The 11,804-nt window shown below is 40.2% G+C and overlaps 1 protein-coding gene across 1 annotated transcript in view; it reads left to right on the top strand.

Annotated features, from left to right (window-relative positions):
- The window catches only part of RFTN1 (raftlin, lipid raft linker 1), an 89,898-nt gene that overhangs the window by 67,585 nt on the left and 10,509 nt on the right, over nt 1–11,804 (top strand). The window contains exon 6 of the mRNA XM_009576200.1: nt 3,064–3,179. Coding sequence (XP_009574495.1) covers nt 3,064–3,179 — 116 coding nt within the window. The remainder of the gene's footprint in view (nt 1–3,063; nt 3,180–11,804) is intronic.

Raw genomic sequence — 11,804 nt, 5'->3', positions numbered from 1 at the left:
TGCTGATCCTGACACCATAGCATGGGTTATGTGTGCCTTTTCTCCAATATATGCCCCGTTAGCTCTCTTTGTGCTGCTTTCTCCTTTCCACCAATTACTCTCAGCATCCCAAATGCTTCACATGCAAAGGAATTAATGATCCAATTGTTCCTTCCTTTACCTCCCCCTTTTGTCTGGAAGAGTAGTAGATGATGTATAAAAGGGAAGATGTACAGCCAAGGTGTGAGAATTGGCAGACATGTGTTCATGGTATGAAAGTTTAAATGTTGTGCCATGACAGGTAGAGAGAGACTTGGTTATGGTTAAGGGGGAAAATCTTAATAAGCATCATCAACCAATTTCTCTTACAGTTTTTCACCAGCATCACTCTGTTGAGCAGACACCAGTGTGCAGCAGCTGTCTCTCCCTCATCGTTTTTCCCCTTCCAGTTTTCTCATTTTCTATAGGTTTCTTTGCTGGCCAAAAATTAATGGATCTTAGGATTGACTGGATGTAGCATTCAACAGCAATCACTATACATCCAACAAGGAAGCGCAGTCAAGTTTATCTGCTGCCTGTAGGGTCTCACGAGCTAAGCTATTAGTTTCTAAAACATTACATATGTGCCATAATGTTCACATATGTGGAAGCTGTGAACTGCATGAGTGGAATGCGCAGCAGAGTGAAACATAAAGGATGATTTACGAGTGAGTGTAAACACACACATGCTGATTGTGTTTTGATCGCTTATTAATTAGCTGGCAAACGCGTGGGGCGAGCTCAAGCTGCAGTTGTGCCAACAGTGTGACACTGAATTTCATTAAGAGAATTCATGATACAGGAGCAGTGCACCGTCACGTTCTGACAAGACCTGGTGTCTGTGTCTAGTAGGGATCTATGGGTTTCTGCTTTCAGCCTTAGGTGCTGTCCTGTCACCCCTGCTTTGGAAAATGAAAGGGTTATTTATACATTATGCATGCTAAAATAGGTTTGGGTATGGGTTTGGGTGTTGCAAGGTGATATAGTGCACAGAAGTTGAGTTGGTTCCTGCTTTGAAATGTAGGATCTAACAAAGTGCCATTTCTGAATGAAATATGATAATTTAATCTTGTACCCATTTGCATGTGGCAAGCTTGTTCTCCCTATGTTTTCTAACCTGTAACCTAGCTGCTTAGTGATCTGGCCTGTTACTTCACAACAAAAATGTCTCTTCTCCTCACTTGGATGAGAAATCTATCTAGATGACAGGAGTTACTGCTTTGTAGTCCAGCTCATCCTCCTTGGAGCAATGTGTAATACTGGCTTGCTGCAGTGATGGGGAATCTTCATCTCTCTCTATTCTAAATGGAGGTACAGGAAACCTGCCTGGGGAGACAGTCAGTGTGAAAGTAGACAGTGTATTTTTCTACTAATTTGAGTCTCCCAACAGAATCCCAAGGAGTGTCCCTACTAAGTGGTATACAACTTTCTTCCTTCACAACCAAACTAAAAAAAAAAATATTCTGTGTTTAGATACAAGTATTTGCATCTGCTCACTTACAACTTAATGACTTGATTGAAACTGCAGCAAGAGAGAGTAGTGGACTCTGCAAATAGAAGCAAAAGGGTGTGCAAATGCTTGACACCTGCAGCAACAGTCTAGGTACAGTGTGTTTGTTGACATAAGCCTCCAACTGTAGGAGTCTGGTTTGTCTTTGCCCACAACAAATTTATTATTTCCAGATAATAAATTTAATTTAGATCATACAATGACATCAGAAGATGTTGACTGAGATTGTGTCTGGAAGAGGTAAGAAGCCTCTTAATCATCTTCACTGCCTCTGTTGTGGAAATTGGTTCTGAGTTTGATACATGTTTTCCCTTGGAGGCAGCAATGCCTTCCCGCTGGCATTTCTTGACCTTGTAATTTCCACCAGGGAAAGCAGAAGGACCTGATGAAACAGCTAAGCAGACTTATCCAGAAGACTCTTCTATCAGTTCAGGAATCTGTCAGTTTGGCATATGTGGTTGCATTTCAAAAGCGTGTATCATACCAGTGCAAGGAACATAGTTTTCCTAAAAATTTAAAGAAACCATCATGCAAAATACAACACTTGGGGAGGGGATGAGCAAGGTCTTTATAATCAGTCATATGGGGTAAATGTATTATTTAAACTAGAAAGGCTGAAAAACACGCTTGATGACAATGTGAGAGGAGTTTTCTGTGTCCGTAAAGAGTACAGTACTGTACTCTTACTAAAACTGCTTATTTACAGTTTTTCTAAATATAATTCTATTGCTTCATCATTTAACGTATTTTAGCAAAGAATGGTAAGTCTTTTTTTTTTTCAGTTATTCTGATTCTGTTCTGTCATGGAGCTAACAAAACTGGAGTTCTTGTGTATGGGAGTGATTGCTGATTATGGAGTATACGACTAAGTTGAAGGAGAAAGTGCTGCTCAAGTAACTTTAATAGTATGTGTTGTCTGAAAAAAGGCTGAACGTGATGGGAATGCAAATGAGAATAGAGAGCCACTAAACCAGATGGCCAAAATGCCTTAATAAATCGATTAAATAGTTATGAATGTATCTTTTCTTTCATGCTGTTCAGATATGCCAGATCATCCTTAGTCCATGTAGATCACTGTAATTGCAACTGCTGATCCATATGCAGGGTTCTGACTTGCGTGAATGAATGGGTATAGTCATTAATATCAGTGTACCTTTAAAAGCCCTTGAAAAGTTGACATAATACATGGTCTTTAGCCTCCAAAGTGTGTGTATAACTTCAAGTAGGTGAGCAGTACTGCTGAACTGAGGACTGAATTAATTTTGCCTGCTCAAAATGGGAGAGCTGTGTTTTTTGAGGACAAACTCCGGAATAACAGAGTGGACAGTGAGGTTTGCTATTAGAGAGTAGGATTGCTCTTAAAAACTGCTAGAGATATTAACTCTCATTCATGTAATAGAGCTGGACTATCAGAGGAAGGTCTATGCACTTTTTTATTAACATCCTTGGAAGAATTTTTTATTAATAAATTCAAATGCCTCACTACACATGGGGTGTCTTCCATAAAGCTTACAGATAACCCTGTGTTTTCACAGATTCTTTACATGGGACAATGGATGGAATATTTCTCTTTGAAGATGTTGCTGTGGAAGACAGTAAAACCATGCAGGTCTATGATGCAATTGTTGTAGAGCAGTGGACTGTCCTGAAGGTATGTGTGCAGTTTTTCTTCTTTGATTTTTTTTGTAAATCAAAATACTCCAAGCCTGTGAGGCAGACTCTTACGTACTGGTCTGTGCTTCAACAGTACCAGACAGGCAATTGAGGTAAAGAAATGCAACATAACAGTAAAGCCAGTTAACCACACTCTAGGTTTGTACGATGCACTTTTGATTTTGATAATCTCCGTGCTTTATTGAGGGGGTAGGAAACGTGAGTGATGGTGAGCAATAAAACTCAGGGCTATCTGTCCCAAAAATACAGATGTCTGCTAGATCAGCTGTAAAGAGGATCTCCATTGGTTGTCAGGGCAACATGATCACACAAGTCACTGTAGCATCGCAGTTCTAAAGAAGACGGTCCTTTAGGTAGGCTTAGCTGCAGTAGGAATGCACAGATAACTGCATTTGCTTCTGTCTGACCTCCTCCACATGCTGTAAGAACTGTGTATTCTGGATAGGTCCCTATAAACAAACCACGTGTGTTATAGATTGGCTTTTTACTGATCCCAGTGCACACTCAGATCAGTAGAAACACTGTTTAGATCAGTACTGATCTTCCACAGCAAATTTGATACACAGATAGGTATTTGAAAAGCTGGACTTAAAATTCTTTGTGACTTGAAACAAAAAGATACTAGGGGAAAAGAAGATACCACTGCATAACTCTCAGAAGGTTTTTTTTTGTTGTTTTATTTGATTACTCTAGTCTGCCAGAAATAGATGTTATGTATCTATAAACCCAATGCCTGATCTTTGCACTTGGAATATACTGTAAATGGTGTAAAATCCTAAGAAAGACAAGCAAGGCACACACATGCCAAAAGGATGGATTAAGGGAAAATGGGACAGGTACTAGACTAAATGTGTAAAATTCCAGGAGAGTAGGATTAAGAGTTTGGTTGTTAGATGATGACTTTGTAGTGTAGCAAGAAATGGCTGTATAATAATGGCTAGAAACTTCTTGAAGAACGATGTAATGCATTAATGGCAGCTTTTCTTGTGCTAACGTGCATCTGAACAAATGATTCCTATATTACATTTAATGTTATTCCAGTTATTACAGACTTGACTGTAAGTTCTTATTCATTTTTAGGGTCAAATTGTGGTGTTGCCACTCAGGAGCAAGGTTTTGGGATAATGACAGATGGTTCCATGAGTGCATTAGGTTAGTGCTGATCAAGAAGGCAAATGTTAAGAAGCTTTAATGTTAACCATATGTTAAAAACTGTTAGGAAAGGAATAGGGGGTGAAACAGCAAGCATATACTACTACATACTATTGTATAAGCTGTGGTTTGACAGGACCTTCTTTCAGAACGTTATGTTAGCACTGTAAATGTTCAGAGAAGAGCAGTGAGGATGATCAATGGTACAGACAGCTTCCATGTTAGGAAGACTTTCAGCCTGGAAAAGAGAAGAGTTGCAGGGAACAGAATAGGTAGAGGTCTCCTAAATTATGGGAGGCATGTAAATAGGGATTGACTGTTTGCCATCTCTTCCAGTATAAAAACTAAGGGTTGTCAAATGGCACTAGTCAGGGCCAGGTGCAAAACAAACAAAAAGGAGATAATTCAGGTAATTCTTTATGCAGCAGGCAGCATAAAGAACTGTGGAACTCCTTTCTGGAGAATGCTGTGGGTTCAAGAAGTTTAGATCGGTTCAGGTGGAAGCGATGTTGTTTTTTCCTCTACCTTATCTATCTCTGTGTTTATACAAGCATTTTAATGCAGATCAGGAGTGCATTTTTGAAGTGAACCCCTGATCCTCCCCGCTTAATATGCCTCACCTCACATCACAGAATGGTCTCATATTGCACAAACTGGATTCCTTTCAGTATAAACTAAACCAGATGTGCTGAGAGGAAGTACTCAAAATATTTGGGGCAGGTATCCTATATGCTTGCCTTGATATATACTACTCTTCCTTAGCTGTCACTTATAGCCCTGTCGGAGACAGCTTTCTGAGTTAAATGGATTCTTGTCCTGAACCAGTTTGGCTCTTAGACAACCAGTGAAAGGTTCTCTGTCTCAGTAGGATATTGCAACAAAGTTATGCATAATGGTCCCTACGCACCTCTTAGTTTGCTCTGTGTGGACACAAGAAAGTTTGTCTCAAGCTACGTGACAAGGACAGCATCTAATAATGGGGATCCTGAGATGGCAGAGTGGTGACCAAAACACTAGGACACAGCAGAAGAGTATCTTCTAGAAAGGCCCCTTGAAGCATTAGAGCCCTGGTAGGTGGAGTTGCCTTCAATTCCAGCAGTTCCATGCTGGGAGACACAGCTGGTCAACAGATTAAGGAATCAACCTCCCAATGCCATCTGGTGTGTCAAGAGATGCTGAGTGCTGCACACCATGTCTGTGTGAGGGCTAACGTGGAGAATCTTTTGTTCCAGACGTAAGATTTGGTATGTGCAATTTCAGAAACTGACTGATAGCATATACACAGCTTGTCGGTATGATCAGATTATTCTCTGCTGTAATTTAAAATTTGGATGCTGGGTGTTCCCTGGCAATTCCGAGATCAAGTGCCCCTCTTTTGGGGACATTATGAATGTGTTACCCACCAACCTGGAAGTGGAAGAATATGGAGAAGAAAAAGCCTGCTGAAGGAAGGAGGTTGAGGCATTGGGGAACTCTTGCAAAGGTCTTACCCATTTAGAGGAAGAGCAGAGCTGACCACCTCTGTTCTCTTCTCCTGACATTTAAAACTGCCTGGATATTTCATGCTTCATGCTTTCTGAGACATAATAGGCATAGGTAGGTAAAGTCATCAAATGAATGAAAGAAATACTGGAAGCCAGGGGATGTGTAGGCACTTGCCCAGTGTCATACCCAGAAGACCAAGACGCCTCTCTGTCAAACCCCATTGGAATTCACTTTTATTTACCATGAACATGGAATAATGCAGTGGCAGAGGAAGGAACTGTAAAATGGGGCATGTAGCGGGAAGGAGACAGAGTTCAGTAGTGACAGAAGATGTCCAAAAGGCAATAAAGGCTTTGTTTCTGTTATGAGTGCTTCAAAGTATGATTATCACAGAGGTAATTAAGGAGCAGTGGAATGACTCATTAATGTAGACTTTCTTATTTTTTTTATATAGGTTCAGCTCTGATCTAGATTAACCTTTTCCATTTGTCGTTTTCCTTTGTTCCAAGCCAGTGGAAGAAGCCCTGATGGGCAGCATGATGTAAATGTGTATAATGGATCCTTATTTTAAATTTGTATCAGATTTGATTATCTGGATGAGCTATGGACTTGTTCAGATGTGGTCTGAACTGAATGTAAATTTATTGTGCTGTATTCCCATTAAGAAGAAGAAACAAACAAAAGAATCCCAGCCACAATAAAAGAAAGCTGTTTTAAAAGGGAAGACATGTAGCATGTATCGATGCCTTTAGTAAAAAAAAGAGAACCTTTCTAAATGAAAAGGTAAAGTTCTGATGTTTAACCATAAAGGCAAAAGAGAGGGATTAGCACACCTCTTAGCAGAGAAAATGCTGCCTTTTTAATTGCTAAGGCTAATGGAGAAAACAAGCTGAACACTGTGATGCACTCGGGATGTGTGTAAAATGTCAGTTTGTAGAGGATGTAAAGCTCGCAGCTGTCACAGTATGTGGTCCCGCCAAGCAGCAGACAGGATGTAATAGCTCCAAGTAATTTAACTCTTTCTTCTCAAAGTAGAGCTGTGGCATCCTCTGCAAATGACCACAGGACTTCTAATGACAAAATGCTGCTCTCATCCCTATCACTTTAACTCTAAAAATGTCAGGGCACATTATTTCCACTGCAGCCTCTGAGGTCTAGCACTGAAACTTGTTGATGGTTTTAATTCTGCTTGTGTAGGCAAATGTGGGTGGACAGTTCTGATTAATCAGAGCCTGCATGATTTCCCTCTCCTCAACTCTAATCTGTCACCTTCTCTTCCCCATTACCCAAGACAAAATAGCTAATGCTGTCTTTAAAGTTGAGTGCTATAACATTTATTTTAGATTTCTGCATTGTTCTGCTTCTGAAGCCTTGTTCATTCTGAAAATATTGCCCTTAATTTACAGGTATTTTCTCATTGAAAATCTTCAGCTGGTGATTCATCACTTTTTTATTTTCTGCTATGTCATATCTTTGGTGTACTGACATGAGTTAAAATCGCAAATACATCATGGTGTTGCCATTTCCCTGGCAGAACTGAATGGGGTCAGTGACCGCAGTGACCACATAGACATGGTAAACGTTTTAAAGTGCAACATATCAAAAGATTTAAAAAATGGTCTTTGCTGAGCCTAGGTTGCAAGTTGCCTTAATGTAAGCCTTGAAATAAATTCCCTGGAAATGAGGATTTGATTTGTCTGTAAATCTGATTTAGGTCATATGTCAGTTAAGCTATGTTCTGCTGTCTCTAGCTATGGGAGAAAGGCATGACCAGGTCAGCAAAGGAGCTGATGGCAATGGGCATGAAATGCAGTTGTGTGCATGACCCTCTTTACCACCCAAAGGACATACATTTTGCCTGGGCGTAACATTTCAGCATTTTGCCCCTTGTTGCTTTTCAGGAAAGTTTTTATAGTTCTTGTTTCTTTGTTTTATGTAAGATACGAAAGCAGCTTATATATGTATATATTTGTCTACTCAACTCTAGAGAGAGACATATGCTCTATATAGAATTAAAATGCACAGGCTAATCTTTCTTTGGTTTTGTTGATGAATTTAGTAATAAAATCTAGCAATATGAATTTGGAACTTCCCTGATGCTTGCAGTATTTAACGTCTAACAAAGCGAACGCTTCTTCCATGTGAGTAAAGGCACTTGAACTAAATAGGCAGAAAAGCACAGGATTTAAAACAGTCTGAATAAAAAAAATCACTTCCTATCTGTCACGGTTTGCTTAGGTTTGTGACAAGATCAGGGATAAGAACTAGTTCTCTGCTCACCAGTAAAATCTTTCAGGAAAAAGTGATCATACCAGATCTGAACTTTCCACTTAAGAACAAGCTAAGGAAAAGTATTTCAGTCCTCTTTTATACTTTCTAAAAAACCACACAGGGTTTCTTTTCCCCAGCAGGTCACCTTTAGCCATGCAGAAGTGCCCTGGCTAATGCACCTCTTTGACTCTATGCTGCTGCCAGGCAGGGTTGGGAGGGGCCTCAGCATTTTGAGGCACACAGAAAGCAGGTGCTGGGACCCTATAAATCGCATACGCAGCCTGCACGTGAGTGAAGGGCAGTGCAAATGTTTGCTCTTGTGCTGCCTGAACCGGTGGCAGTAGAGGGTCTGTGCTTCAGCTGCGTTTCTCCCATGGAAAGAGATTATTAGTTCCATAATGGTAGAGTGGTGCACAAAGCCTTTTTGCAAAAGCCAAATTTTGTTCGAGAATAAATTATAACCAAAGGAAATTATGCTGGGGAAGCTGCATGGAGATGATTAAGCTGTGTGTGGTAAGGCACCCTGGAGTATACAAGTTCTCAGGTAGTGTTTTTCTGTGTTGGGTTTTTTCCCAAAAACAGGTGATGGACAAACAGTAAAATTCAGTGCTCACCTTAAGGTACTGTGCACAAGTGTAAATGCCAGAGTTATTTAAGAAAGTGTACTAATGGATTGCTAGATCACATTTATTTCTTGTGCTCCGTGGCCAGTTATGTGGAGTTGTCCTATCATGTGTACATTGCCTGTGCAATAGTAAGTTTAACCCATTTCATAACATGCTTCCTTTGTGGAGAACCCTCTGTGTCAACACATTCACCTTGTGAAGCTTTTGCTACCTATCCTGTGCTTCTATAAACTGAAAATTGTGTTGCTATGTGCTTGTGGGTTACAGGTGCAGGCAATATCAGGAGCACTCAAACGTTTTTGTTTGTTTATACATATGCTAGAAAGTAGGAGTCACTGAGAGAAGTCACTGAGAGAAGTGGGCTTTGTGAGCACAGGAGGGTTTTTTGGCCGGTTTTATTTTACCCTAGACATGGAGACAGATGTGAATGCTACTCAGCAGCCTGTGTGTGTATTGAAATTGTGACTGGATACATCTGAATCGCAGAAAAACTGTCTTAACAGGATGCTACCCCGTATAGTGTTCCAGTCTTCTTATATTCTCAAAAATATTTCACAGTGCATGAATTCACATATATTAAGTAATCATAAATAACTCTAAATTACATATGCCCAGAATAATGAGCAAAAAGCCTGTCTGTGGATTTATTTATTACTTTTTTTCTATTAACTTTCCACTAAGATCCCAATTTAGGCAGCTAGTCTGTGTTGGTCAGTGACCCATCTGCTGCCAAAAGCCACTGGTGGCTTCTAAGGGTGGAGGAGCTGTCCCACACCCCTCTCCTATACAGCTAATGGATGTGTAGCAAGTGTCTGCTAGCAAGGTGCTGTGGTGTATTACACATGGCAATTAAGGAGCAGCTCAATCCTAGAGGAGCATAGTCCAACTTTCATTGCTGAAACACTTGTGAAACTCCTCTTTTGCTTCCAATAAGTTTTTAATAGATCAATAATGTTATATTATTAGCAGAAATTACCTTTTGGAAGAAGTCTGAAAAGGAAAAAGGCAAATAATTCACACATTTAGAGCCTGGATTTAGTCTCCTTGTCGGATGTGTTACTGCAAACATAAAACATTTGCAGAGTGCTTTTACCGGGTCATTCTCAGGCAGCCCATATATTCAATTTCTCTCATTTTATTTTCCCTCTTTTCCACTAAGGTGCAAGTCCTGCCTTGGCCACTTCCTCTTCCTCCTTTCAGTGCCCTAGGAGGAAGCTCTGGCTTCGGCAGTGGTGGGGACTCGTAACCAGTCCTGGCTTGGGGGTGCACGTTGCCACCCTCGTGGGCTCTCCCCTCTATTTTTTATAAGGAGATGGGTTTGAACGCACTGCTCCTTTTCCCCCACAAACAGTAGGTTACACTTTCAAAGCGACTCGTGTTTTTTACTTCCCATCCTCTTTGCCATCTGTCTGTAGATCTTAGTACGCAGTCTGTTAGGATTTGCCAATAAAGGTTTTATGATGATTTATTTAAGGGGATTTTCAATCTTCCACTCTTTAATCCATGTTGGAGAAAATATTGAATAGTGACAATCCATAGCTGCCTTGTAACTAAATCACATTCACTTAACCCAGGAAAGAATGATTTCTAAAGAACTTCTTTCTGTCTCACAAGAGCTTAGTAGTTGTCTTGTTTATTATCTTGCTGTGGTTAAAATTGCCGCAGTAGGGGGGAAAAAGAAAAGAAAAGTTGTTAGTGCAGTTGCTTGTGTGGCTTGCCCTAGATATTATCGTTATCATTTTTTAATCTTTTTTTTTTTCTAATGAGCAGAAGCAACTGTGAAAGGAGAAAATGCTGAAAACAAACAGTACACCTATAAATAAAATTAATTCTTTTCATGTGATGCAAGTCAAGGGAAAAGCCTAGCTCAATATGCTCTGGCTTCTTGACACTCAAGGTGTGATCAGAGATTACTTATCATCCACAGGAGAGTGGGAAGCAAGTTAATTAAAATTTTCCACCCTTTCACTGAATGAAATGTCTCCCAGTTTGAGACACATTATTTGAACACTTCATTTTCAGTAGAGCTCCGGCATGTACTTTCTACTTCTGCTGGTGTTCAAATCCAATATTTGCTAGCTAGAAAGGGCATTGCAGTTTCATCTCATGGAACTGTATGCTTGAAATTTTATTTCCATTGTCTCAAATAATAGTAGATAAAATAATTTTAATTATTGTATTAAATATAAAATGAATACAAGATGACTTTTTTCCTCTGCACCCGTCCCCCAGTGTATTGTTTGTTCAGAAGCATTTTTGCTTTGGAAAGCATTTAATATGACACCAATTAAGGGTCTGTACAACCGTGACTCCTGCTGGCACACAAATTCCAGTCGTGGGGTAGGATTACAACCGATGATTCAGGAGGGGGAGGGAGAAGTCATTTCTTGTGGTCTAAAAGAAAGCTTCAATTATCTGTATTTGCAAGTAAGGAGCTTGAAGCCCATATGAATTACACCTGTTTATTCAGGAGTGACTCCTTTCTCTTGTCTACCATCTTCAAACGCAGCCAATTATTAGGAGTAGTTTATTCCCCCAGGGACCTGGGGAAGAGGTGCGGTGTCTGACTCTGCAGAGTCAGAGAGAGCTTGTTAAAGAGCATGTGGAGTTTGGAGGAGGTGTGCGCCTCTGCATAATGTGTACCCTTCCTTCCTCCAAACAGCCTAACATGCAGATTGTGGTGTCAGGTACCAGCACACATGAAAAATAAGAAGTCACCTTTTTTGTAACAGTTGTACGGCACTCTTTCAACAGAGTTTTTTTACATTTCCAGATTTTTTTTTTTAATTTTTCTTTGAGCTTAATTGACTTTAATCTTAAATTTAATTTCTGATAACTTTACACTTTTGAATGTGCTTTACCTGCTCTTTTCCCTTCTGCCAATTGGGATTATGAAATACAACATCATCTGCTGCAGATGATGCTTAATCCTGACAAGTCAGGCAGGTCCAAAGCCAGCCATGTCTCGCCACTCAGAGCCTGCAGGGACAGTGGGCTGTGGCAGGAGTGACGGCGCATCCCTGAAACAATTTGGCTTCTGCAGCAGCCAAATGAGCTCTGCGTGGTAT

This window comes from Fulmarus glacialis, unplaced genomic scaffold (assembly GCF_000690835.1).
Source record: "Fulmarus glacialis isolate BGI_N327 unplaced genomic scaffold, ASM69083v1 scaffold18254, whole genome shotgun sequence".
Lineage (NCBI taxonomy): Eukaryota > Metazoa > Chordata > Aves > Procellariiformes > Procellariidae > Fulmarus > Fulmarus glacialis.
The sequence above is the reverse complement of the archived record's forward strand: the minus strand, read 5'-3'. Positions and strand labels throughout refer to the sequence as shown.